The following is a 12,160-nucleotide window of genomic DNA, read 5'->3' as shown; positions in this document are numbered from 1 at the left end:
TAAATTACTACAGTTAAGAAGTACAGTTTTTATACTGTTTTTTTTTGTTTGTTTTTTTTTTTTTTTTTTTATATACAGTACTGTGGTTAGTTAACAATTTAATATAGTAACCTCTGGTTTGTGCTATTTCCAATTGTCCTATGGGAAAAGTCTTAACAAAGCAGAGGTCATCCAGTTTCGGAATGGATAGTGTTCAACTTTATTGTAAAATCTCCACTGTGGTGGATCATTTGTTCGCATCTTTTCGTCTGACCAACCGTATCTTCCTGGTGAAATTACTGCGGACGTCCTGTCCAGCCAGGAAATAAAGGATAGGATCCATGCAACTGTTGGCACTGGCAAACGGACGGGTCACCTTATAGGCAATACTGGATGCCTCAAGCAAGTTACAGCTGACCTGGGGGGGGAAATTCTGTCATTCCACATTTGAGCATGTGTTCAACATGTTAGCGAAGGGCCTGTTGTCCTCACCTGCGCAGGATTGACCTGTCTCAGGTATCTGAAAGAATAATACAGAGTCCTTGTGAGATGGAACGGGAGGAAACAAAGCATGAAGGTTGCCAGCACGATGATGATCATCTTGACTGATTTCTGCTTGATGCGGCGGGCTACTTGGCACTCTCTCTCGCCTTCTGCCGCTCCTCCGCCGCCTCTTGCTCCCACAAGCTTCCTCAGCATTAGGCCGTAGCACACTATCAGCACCATGAAGGGCAAAACAAACATAAACACCGACACGACTGAGCTGTACACCAGGAAGTCGTCGAAGAACTCTGGGCTGGTTGTATCATAACAAATCTTCTCCGTGGCCACATCCCTGAACAGGAACATACAAGATGACATAATTAGCGTTGTACTGACAAAAGAGGAGCAAATGAGGTTGGAGTTGTCACCTTATTCTTGAGAAGTGAAGAATAGGTGCCTGGCCGAATAACACACAGGCCCAAACTGCCACAGACACCAGTTTGGCCCGTCGTGCACTGATCCACTTTAAAGAGCGGACCGGATAGCAGACGCCTGCGAAACGATGCAGGCTGATGCAGCACAGGAACAGAATAGAGCCTAGGAAAAGTAGTCAGGTTGTCACGGTTAGGTTTACAGAACTCCTGTTTAATTCAACTCCTAGACAAATGTAATTGTTTATAGTATGCAATAGGTTTATCATCATACAAGTCATCTTTATTATGTAAGGGTTTGGGGGGGAATAAACGAATTAGGCAAATAGTGAGACAATAAGTCCAATGTTCACAAATAAAAGGCAGCACATAAAATTGAGACCTTCCCACCATACATGCAAAAGTGTTTGAAAAGTTGCAGGACTGGTGTCACAAAATATTTCAAATCCAATCCACTAGAATACTTTACAATTATGAGTTTCCCCCCTTCGAAGCCCACGTTTGCAAAAAAAATTTTTTTTTTTAAATAAATGTAAAAAATATCCCGTGGTGAGAATTGTGTCAGGAACATTTTTGGCTGCTTCAACCATAATAGCGAACCTGGTCACGATGCCTGAGCATCTGACAGTTCCTGACTGGGAAGAACAATTGTCATGCTGGAACAACCTCCCTATACTGTACTTTTAATTATTATTATTATTATTACTCACCTGACCAGGAGCAGCACAATGCATGCAGGAATGCTCGTATTGAAGCAAAAGTGTGGCTTTTTTTTTTTTTTTTTTTTTTACATCCAATTAAATTCTCACCTTAAAATAATTGCCTTAGTCATTTTTTTGTATTTTTTTTTTTTTGCCTAATTCATCCCCTCATGATGCAAATGGTTCATTTTTTTTCTGTGTTTCCTGAAAAATCTGGAAAAATGACGTAGGCGATTATTTAAAGGTGTCTGTGTTATTTTTTCCCCATCAAAGAACTCATTTAAAAATATTTAAAATATTTTTGCGGATGCTGGAATGGATTAATGGCATTTTCATTCATTTGATTGGAGAAAGATGATATGAAGGACAAGCGCATTTAAGAACCATACCATATAAATTGGCATAAAACAGGAAGCGTATGAGCTTGCAGAGAGGCTCGCCGAAGGGCCAGTCATTTTTATCTGCGTAGTAGTAAATGAGGAAGGGCAGCGTGAGGATGTAGAAGGTGTCACATATTGTCAGGTTGAACATGTAGATAGTGGAGGGTTTCCAGTGTTTTGTGCAGAACACAATCGCGTATAGTGCCATGGAATTCAGTGCCAAGCCGAATACGAGCACAAGGGAATAGCTGACGGGAAGCAGGATGTATTTAAAATCTTCTTGAAAATGACAGTAGAAGTCGCTGATGTTGCCTGCTGGGTCGGTGTAGTTCATGATGACTGCTCCGCCTACAAGAAAACAGATATAAAACATAAATATTCACTAGAGAGGCTTCTGAGAAAACATCAGACTCAAATATTTGTACAAGGCATGCGCATAATTTCACCTGGGAAAATATACACTCACTGGTTAGACACACCCATATGTATATATATATATATATATATATATATATATATATATATATATATATATATATATATATATATATATATATATATATATATATATATATATATATATATATATATATATATATATATGATATTAAAACAAAACGAGAGCTGTATTGTAAATTCTGTCTTCAGAACAACAATATTGCTCTGTCAGATTAACTTTTTTTTTTTATTATTATTTATAGTGTAGGACATTATAGCTCTTTCTAACATGTCTTAATTTATTTATTTAAACTAATTATTAGAGAGAGCTCTCAGTATGAGGCAACAGAGTTCATATTTGTCATCTATCTAAAGATTTTCAACATTTTAAACGTTTGACTATTTTTCCATTTCATCAAAATTCTACACACAACACCCCATAATGACAACATGATTTATATATATATTTTTATTTATTTATTAAAAATAAAAAAACAAGATATCAGATGTACCTAAGTATTCAGAGAGCTTTCGCCACAAAGTTTGAAATTGAGTTCCTTTTTCATTCTCTTTTTGCTCATGTAAAAATCTAAACCTCATGACATCCCTTTCATGTTTATTCAAAAGACCTCTTTTTGGTCTTCTTTTCTTTCCTTGAACACAACAAATAGAAATTCAGATTAAGAAGCAACATACCAGACAGAGGCAGATAATCCTCTTGCAGCGCTCTGATATTCCGAGGTTGTCTGTGTACCTGCGGTTTTTGGGCCAAAGTATAGCAAATTTGAGTTGAAGCCAGTCGAGCTGGGACTTGCATGCGCAGAGACCCTGAGGCTGTTATTCGCATGGAGGCTGGCTACAGCAGGTCACTCTCTCTGAAAATTGTCCTCAACTTTACATGGCAACAAAGGCAAAAACAATTCATTTTATTTCTTCAATTTATTTTTCTTACCTCAACACAGCTGAATAAATGCAAGTAGAAATCGGAAAAAAATTGCCGCCAAAAACATAATTGCAGAAACCAAACCACTGGTTCTCAGCCATTTCGCCCACACTGAAGGTGAGAAAGCGCATTTAATGTCTCACCTGTTTCTGAAACTGTGTATTAATGATTAAAAGACACTTAACCTTGGCCATGGAGGCATAAAATAACATACATTTGCACTACTTCCTTTCTTTCTTTTGCTTGTTGTTGTTGTTTTTTTTAAATAAAATACAATTATGTGATTACGGTTAGAGAACTTTGCACTTGCAAACAAACAAACAAGCAAACAAACAAACAAACAAGCAAAAAACAAACAAACAAACAAGCAAGCAAACAAACAAACAATAATAAAAATAAAAACAACAGGTGGGTTGACATGAGAAGGCCATTTGGTGTAAAAACAAGTCGAGTTTCTGTGACCAAATAATGGAACAAGCCAAAAATTGCCCAAATCTGATCAGGCTGGCTTAGACTTAGAATATTTCTGTCACATTGTTTTTAAAACAATTTGAAAATGTGGCAGCGAGCAACACAAATACTCCGATTTTATAGATGATGGCCAAGATGAAGGGTCCTCTGAAGTAATGGTTGGTTTGTTATGGTGCTTTTGATCAAAATGTGTGTGAATAATGGTATTATTTTCAAATCACTGTTGACATCATGACAAAAACATACACAAGAAATGACTCTCATTGAAAAAGTAATGATTTATTATTTGTTTATTTACAATTAATGATACAATGACTTTATACTGTGCAATATTTTCATGTATACCGTATATAAAATAGTTAATTATGCTAATATGTTTTTGTTTTTCCTTTAAATACAAGAAATGAATCAACCTTTTAATAAATCAATTTTAGGAGATAAAATTTAAATAAATTTCAACTACTGCAACTGATTTGACAGGACTCTGTTTCAAATGAGTGGGCTGCATGTAGAGAGAAGAATATACACAAGGAAAACAAATAAATTAATTCATTAAATGAATAAATACATTTTCAATTTAAACAGAAAAACATTAATTGATAGAGGGGCCAACCAGAGTGTGTGCGTGGGTCACATCTGGCTCGTGGGCCGTTATCTATTCCTAGACTCGATATAAAATTTACATTTTTTTTTGTCCTATTTGTCAAAGTTGTCAACTGACCCAGGACAAATAGCGTACTAGTAAATGGACCTTGCACAATGAAGGACATCGAATAAATGTTAAAATGGAACTTGCATTGCATCTCCATAGCGGTTTAAAAGCGGCTCATCGATTCCTCTGCGCTCGATTGCGTTCCCTTGTTGCTATGCAGCTCTTCCTCTGCGGCACAAGCTAAATTGTCACTAGCAGGATGTTCTCGAGCGGGCTGAAATAAACAAATAAAAAGAACCCCACCGAATCCAGTGACATGTTGTCCGAATGTTGTGAAGACATAAAACGGAAGGCAGGTAATTAGAAATGTGGAAAACAGACACGTTTGTTTCTCACTTCTGAGCCTTGACTGACCGGATGCGTTACCGTACATCGTCACTCGGGGGAGCCATTTCCCTTCGTGGCCGAAGGGGTTCCCCGTTATAATCCACCTTTCCTCCCCTCTGCCTGTTCCGCTCCCCTCCCCAGTTCAGTTGAGCTCAGTACAGTACTGTACTCTCCAGTCATCCAGCAGTGGCAGCAAGCAACACAAAAGTGCTCACACACTCACCTCGTAGCGCAGCCTCACTTTCGGCTTCGTAGAAACCAGCCCGTTTGCCATCAATCATGGCCGCCGGAGTACAAATCTAACTCACCGTCTTTACTCCCTGTCTCGTGGACGGGAGGATTACTGTCATTTTTTTATGGTCGTTGGAGGAAGAAACATTATCAGAGTTTTTTTGGATTACTATACATTTCACAGAGGAAATACCATTCATGTCAATACTCCAAAATGCAGCCGCCGCCGAGGAAGGTGAGTGATTTCCACAGCCCGTTATTGATGTTTTTTTTTTTAAACCCTGGCTGAGACAATGACGAATGGAAAACAATGTACAGTAGTAACATCATCAATAGTGTCGATAACCGCACACAACACGTCATTTTTGAAAAAGCTGACACATTACAGAAAGGGCAATATTGCTTGCTTGCAACAGCGGTGTGTTATCGCTCATATAATACATATTCCTTAATGACATAATGGTGATGATACAACATCTGCCCAGCCGTCAAGATAAACACTACGTGGGCTCAAATGTCGTCTTAATATACAACGAGCCACGTTACTATATGCACGTGACACATTGTTTTTACACCCCCCCTCCACGTACAACGCGACAATATACAATATCATTAATAGCGTTCATATTTGCCCTTTCCGTGACGTTAGCAAGCACATAACGTGATGCTAGCTAGCAATGTCTCCATCTGTGTGTTATGTTCTCAGCTACTGTACAGGTATGCTGTACTGTACAGTGACTGCAGCACTGGCTCATCATGTTTGTGTGATGCTTGTTGTCTGGGGGGGGGAGACCTTCAGCATGTCCAGGGTCACACACACGCACTGTATCGATTCAGAAAGAGCTTCTGAGAACACTGCTAAGTCCCTTTTATTATCGGTACCCTGTTTGTGACTCTGTGTGTCTGTGTGTTATCCTGAAATAGCTGCATGAGAGGCAATTACCTTGGTGTGAACCAGTGCACAATTTCCTCTTAATTACCACATATTCCCCTTGTGCCACTTGTGCTTCGAGTTCCTACCTTCCCTGAATATGTCACGTCTGTAATACACATCACCATGGAGGCTGCACACTGTCAGTGATCAAATGTACCTTAGTGATTGCAATATCGATTGCCCGCTGCTTTATTCAGTTAGTCATAGTCTTACTTATCTATAAGTGTTTTGGGTAGAGGATAATAACTTGCCAACTGTGGCATAACCTGGCAATGTGGCTGGCTGACGCGTTCATTACACAGCTGCATCAGTCTGTTGGAAACTATTACAGTCTCCCTGTAGGACTTATGCTGCCACTTAAGTGTCTTGTTGATGTCTCGGAACGTATGTTTACACACTGAGCAAGCCTCATTCACATGTTCTGATAAAATACGACTGTTAGTGCCCTGCGGTTGGCTGGCGACCAGTCCAGGGTGTATAGCACTTCTCGATAGGCTCCAGCTCACCTATAACCATGATGAGGACATGTATAGAAAATAGATAGATGGGCTGTTAGTGGTTACTAATTCTAAGAAAGATATAAACATACACATCGTAAAGTCCATCAGTTCATTTTCTAAAGCATTTATTCTGTTCAGGGTTGAAGGGATGCCAGCCTACCCAGCTGACCAACAATCGCAGATCATTTATATTGATAGACACCCATTCATAATAACATTCACACTGCCATGTCCATTTGTGTATTTGAAAAACTAATGAAATTAAGTAGTAGAAAGTAAGTAGCACTGCACTGCAATGTTTGTGTTCCTTCAATGTTTCCCTTCTTGATACTTCAATGTCACTCACTGTAAAAATACACCTGTAAGTTTTCAGTGGTGTAAACTTGTACTCAATCATATTGAGAGCATAAAAAAAAATCTGACTATTATGTTGCTAAATGCAAACAAAGCATCCACTCTATGGATATCACTAGATTGTGCAGGGAACCTTGTGGCATTGTGCAGTCTACTAGAAACAATTGTGGTTCAATTCGCAGTTTAGTAAACTATTGTGAAGTGAAATAGAAGCCCCTTGAAAAATTAACGGGGCACACTAATTGTGAAAATATGTATCATGTACACCAACCAGGCCAGGGGTGGGCAAATTCGGTCCTAAGGGCCGGAGTCCTGCAGGTTTTGGAAGTTTCCTTTCTCCAACACGCCTGATACGTATGATCAGCTCATCAGCAAGCTTTGCATAAACCTGATTAGGATCCTGTTCATTGGAGCATATTTCTGATATATTTCCGGACCAGAATTTAATTAAACTGCTTTCAGTGTATGTCTGGGTTTTGAGGGAGAAGAGTAGACGTCAATAGACGTAACATTTAATTCAAAAAAGAAAATCAGCGGAGGCATGGAATATCGCCATATGTCAGTCTCAAACAGGTTTTCGTGCTTTGCTTCCTGTTTCAGATCTTGCGTATGTCACACCCTCGCTTTCAATAGACGGTTTCACAAATCTGACTGATTAAACAAGACACATAAAACTGAATGCTCCTGTGGTTGGAGAGTTCAGAATGTTTCAGAAATTTTCAGGCAAAGTATGCCATACAAATACAAGACACGTGAAGTTCCTGTGAGACTTGGACAAATATTGCTGTTTGGCAGAGAGTATTCAGGAATGAATTGTGTCTTGCGCTTTGTCTTTGTCTTGGAATTTTTTTTTGACACATAGAGTTCCTCAACAAGAGTTGACGGACAATCAAAGCAGCGACACTGTAGCGCTGGTCTTACTGATATATTTGCCCCTGACCCCAAAATTAGTCGTTTTTTTGTTTTGTTTTGTTTTTTGAGTGGAGGTGTGGAGCATATATGTCCCAGTTGGGAGCATTGGTGATTCAGTGAGAATATTACACCACAGCTTTGCTTGCCAGTCCGAGAAATTTCTGTCCTACCATGAACTGGTCCCTGGAAAAAAGAAAAAAGGCTGGGGTCATCTCTCTCTCTCTCTCTCTCTCTCTCTCTCTCTCTCTCTCTCTCTCTCTCTCTCTCTCTCTCTCTCTCTCTCTCTCTCTCTCTCTCTCTCTCTCTCTCTCTCTATTATCACTTGCTCACCTGCCATTTTCATCCCTACTAAGCCTTTTTTTTTTGCCCAGCATACCTTTAGCCACTATTTCCCACTCTATCTCTGCCACCACTCGCCTTTCATCTGCTCCATAGCTTCCCGTCCTTTACAATGAATGATCGAGAGGGGCAAATCAAGCCGCTTTTCTCCTGATAAAGTAATGAACCTCGCCCGCCTTATCTTCAAAGACACAGCGGATGAGAGACAGGCTCTGCAGTGTGTGTATGTGTGCGGCTAAGATGCCGGTGTATTTGTGTGTTTACTTGTTTTGTCTAGAAGACTCTGGATTTTGCCCGCTGTTAATGCAGTGAATAGCCGGTGGAATTCACCAGACAATACACGATGACCTTCATAGTGACTCCCTGGGCATTGACAGGAGTGTGTGTGCATTTCTCTGCGTGCGTGTGTGTGTTTGTGTATACATGTCTATTTTTGTTTTTAGCATAGCATCTGCTGCACACAAACATTTGCCTCCTGTCTCTCCAAAAAAGAGAAAATAATTGTTATGTATGATCAGTTTTGTATGCAAACTACATACAGACACACTAACTGATACGTTTGATACAAATTTGGCAGATTTGTGTGGTATAAATTGTTGATTAATTGTGCCTTGAAGTACCTGAGTGCACTCGATATGTGGCAGTTTTAATATCACGATATTGCCCTTATCATGACATCCCTATTAAATAGGGTGTCAAACTTTCTGTCAAGCACTTTGTGTTGCATTTTTAATGTATGAAAATTGCCATCCAAATCATTTGTTCATGTGTATTTTTTCGCCTCCAGGTTAAAGTAACACAGGAGCTGAAGAACACTCACACAGACCAGTTGACAAGACTGCACTTTAAAAATCAGACTGAATGCGACCTGCTGGAAGACATGAGGTATGAACAGTCTTCTCATCCAAAATGCAGAAAAAATGGCAGATGATTTTAGTCTCATCATAATATGCACCATGATTAGCTTTGAGAATTTTTTTTTTTCTTTAAGGACAAAGGGTCAGGGAAATGATGAAGGAATTTCCTGCTGCCCTCTTCCTGTTCCCTGAATGCCTTTCTTTTTTTTTCATTTTTTTTTTTCATTCATGCTAAGTCCCTCGTGTCACCCACCCCCTTGTCTTTGGGTTCATTTTGTCACATTTGCTCTGATAATCTTTTCTATCTGTCTCCTTTCTTTTTCTTTTTTACTTCCTTTTTTTTTCTGTTTGGCAACAGGATGAAGCTCATGTCCCTCACATGCTCTCATTTTGTTTGTGGACGAAGTATCGATAATTTATGACAGCCCGATCTAATCATCTCACTCTCTCTTGTTTGCATTCCTTTTCTTGTGCTCAGTTTCTCACATGATTTCACTCATGCTAAACATAAACACATGCAAGATGTAAATATGTTTTGTAGCATATTTTGGTGCGAATAAAAGCATCGTGTTTGAAAATGTAAAAACAAAGATGATAAAAATAAAAGTAGCCTATCCAAATGCCCTTAAAAGTATAAATTTTCCACGAAAAGGATCAAGGGTATGAAAATTAGTCAGAGAATCACCACTTTTGTGTGACAAATGGAATGGAAACATAAAAGTCTGTCTTGTTTTTCCAATTAATCAGTAGCCAAATACAAATAACAACCCCAAATGCTAGATGTCTTCCAATGTCCTTTGTTTTCTATTCTTTGCTCATTAGTACCATAGGTTACACTGTTTTAGACTGCTCTGTTGTTACAGGATTTACATAATGCCAGAACACTTGAACAACTGATGTATGGTCTTCTGAGGTTTCATGTGATAAGTTTTGTACGGCGGCAGTTCAAACTCAAGTGAGGTGTAAATTTAGGAGTTTATTATTTTCTCTAAAATTTTGCTTCATTTGGAAAGTTTACAACCTCAGGCAAATTTATTATTAGAGGTCTTGCGGTAAGCTAATTAGTCTGAACTCTAAAGCCTAGTCAAGACTGAAAACAACAAATTAGCTTTCTTTTCAGTTTTATCTCAACCAGTAGGCATTGACGACATTCGAAAGCCCTCAGTATTTGTGTGCTTATGCAAATATTTGCATTACATCTAAAAATTTGAAGTCAATGTTCCAGCCAGGCAACACAGGAAATGCTCATAAAATAAATTACTGTCAGCAAAGACACTTATCTAACAGGACACTTATCTATGTTTACATCCATTCAAGTCTCTTCCTGAGAAAATATTAACAATAATCAGTGCACTTACTGGTATAGTAGAATATTTTGTGAAAAATAAAGATATCTCGTTTACAGTAGCCCTTCACTTGTGCAGTTCACTTATGGTAAGGCCACTCACCCAAGATGATCTGTTCTGTGCTTACCCAATGTGTGAGTGATCCTATGTGGGTGAAAGCTGATTTATCAAATATGCTAACTGATATGCTCTATTTCTTGACTATATAGTTTCTTCCAGACGTATGACAAAGAAAGTAACTATTAAAGTCCACTTTTCAGTTTGCCTATTTGAAAATCATTAGTTTATTTACACCGGTATTTCTGAACACTCATTGAGCTGAGACAACCGTTTTACACCAATTTTAATGTCACAAAATATATGAATACGGCGTAATGATGATCTCTCCCATTTACTCACTCATTGATGTAATCAGTGTGAAATCTGGGCCTGTTCATTTGAACACAAAACTGATACTGTATAGTCGTAGGAAGCTATGACTTATTCTGAAATGGCAACAGGTTTATTGTGCATACCTATCTAACGGAAGAGCATTTAAATGTTGTGCCTGTCACTATAAGTCACTGGCATAGATAGTTGAAGAAAGATGTAACGTGTAGGGGTGCAGCTACTTCGAAGTGACAAATTAATTATGATTCAGTTACTGGCCTGGTCTGTAACATGTTAGAAAATTGGCAAAAATGGTCAGGTGATCCTTGTTTTCCAAAGTACCGGTAAACACAAATTTGGATTTTGTTTCCACGCAAAGATGATTCCACTTTCATGGACGAGTCGGACGGCAGAACCTACGTCACGATGACGTCACTGTGTTTACTGGAGGCAAAAACAACTTGCCGCTGGAGGCAATGGAAGTGCAGCTAGAAGTAAACAACGCTGGTTGTCTGTAGAAAATGTCGTCCTGTTGTGTTTATGGTTCCCAGAACCGTAAAAGCACCAACAAAAACTTGAAATTCTATCGCATCCCAGCCTCTGCCAGTCAGAGTAATAGCAGACGGCTGTGGTTAAACGCGATTAGGTGAAAGGACTGGACTGTCTGAGACTATCATCAACAATGCTTGTGTTTGCAGCGCACACATCATATCAGGTAAGATTTAACTATCAGATTCAGCCTGGACAATTATATGGGCTAGACTTACTTGTGAATGAAATTACTCAAGTTAGTCATTATTTGTGGGATTATTTTTACATGCATAGACTTACAAAAAGCCCGTGTTTACATGCTACATGCAATGCTAACCGTTAGCTAACCAAACGTTAGCTGTCTGTTTCAGTTTTGTTGAGGCACAATAGTTCCGATAACTTCTTGTAAAATTTTTGTAGGAGAGGTACATGCCTCGTATATCCTCGTCTTCTGTCCCTGTCGTTGACTTGGCATCACTTGCGACCGCACGACACAAAAGTCCTTGCTCAAGTTGTTATATTCTAGATTTTGAACATGTTCATTCAAGACGTAGTTATAGACATGTAATGATTTATAGGCCTTCAGTTTATCTTTAGTAAACCCTCAGTTTTTCTATAAGGTAGATTTAAATGTCCGGCCATTGCACGGTGGGTAGTCCTGTTAAATCGTCTATCCAGTGCGTGAGTGCGTAGGGGTCAGTAAATATCGTCCCATCAGTCAGAGTTAACTTTTTAAAGTAACATTCACGGTCGTGGGGAGTCAGTTTACTCACATATTAACTCAAATGGCCGTTTTCCGCGTCCTTTACGACGTGAACTCTGAAAATATGCTGACTGGTGTTAGAACCACACGCCACTGAGGTGTTTTTGCCTCCAGCTAAGCCCCGCCCTTTAAATTGCGTCACATTGTTTACAAGCTCTG

The 12,160-nt window shown here is 39.0% G+C and overlaps 2 protein-coding genes across 3 annotated transcripts in view; one reads left to right on the top strand and one right to left on the bottom strand.

Moving 5' to 3' along the window:
• Nucleotides 1-226: 226 nt before the first annotated feature.
• Nucleotides 227-3,147, bottom strand: p2ry2.1 (purinergic receptor P2Y2, tandem duplicate 1). The gene is made up of 5 exons (XM_077541755.1): nucleotides 3,109-3,147; nucleotides 1,984-2,322; nucleotides 891-1,059; nucleotides 472-814; nucleotides 227-397 (listed from the first exon to the last, which is right to left on the bottom strand). The coding sequence occupies exons 2-5, from the start codon at nucleotides 2,306-2,308 to the stop codon at nucleotides 227-229; spliced, it is 1,008 nt and encodes a 335-aa protein (XP_077397881.1). The 5' UTR covers nucleotides 2,309-2,322; nucleotides 3,109-3,147.
• Nucleotides 3,148-4,993: 1,846 nt separating this feature from the next.
• The window catches only part of fchsd2 (FCH and double SH3 domains 2), a 46,732-nt gene continuing 39,565 nt past the window's right edge, over nucleotides 4,994-12,160 (top strand). For both annotated transcript variants that reach the window (XM_077541568.1, XM_077541567.1), the window contains exons 1-2: nucleotides 4,994-5,331; nucleotides 8,923-9,020. In XM_077541568.1, the coding sequence (XP_077397694.1) occupies nucleotides 5,311-5,331; nucleotides 8,923-9,020 (119 nt within the window). In that variant the 5' untranslated portion in view covers nucleotides 4,994-5,310. The remainder of the gene's footprint in view (nucleotides 5,332-8,922; nucleotides 9,021-12,160) is intronic.

This window comes from Festucalex cinctus, chromosome 13, assembly GCF_051991245.1.
Source record: "Festucalex cinctus isolate MCC-2025b chromosome 13, RoL_Fcin_1.0, whole genome shotgun sequence".
NCBI classification, from domain to species: domain Eukaryota; kingdom Metazoa; phylum Chordata; class Actinopteri; order Syngnathiformes; family Syngnathidae; genus Festucalex; species Festucalex cinctus.
The sequence above is the reverse complement of the archived record's forward strand: the minus strand, read 5'-3'. Positions and strand labels throughout refer to the sequence as shown.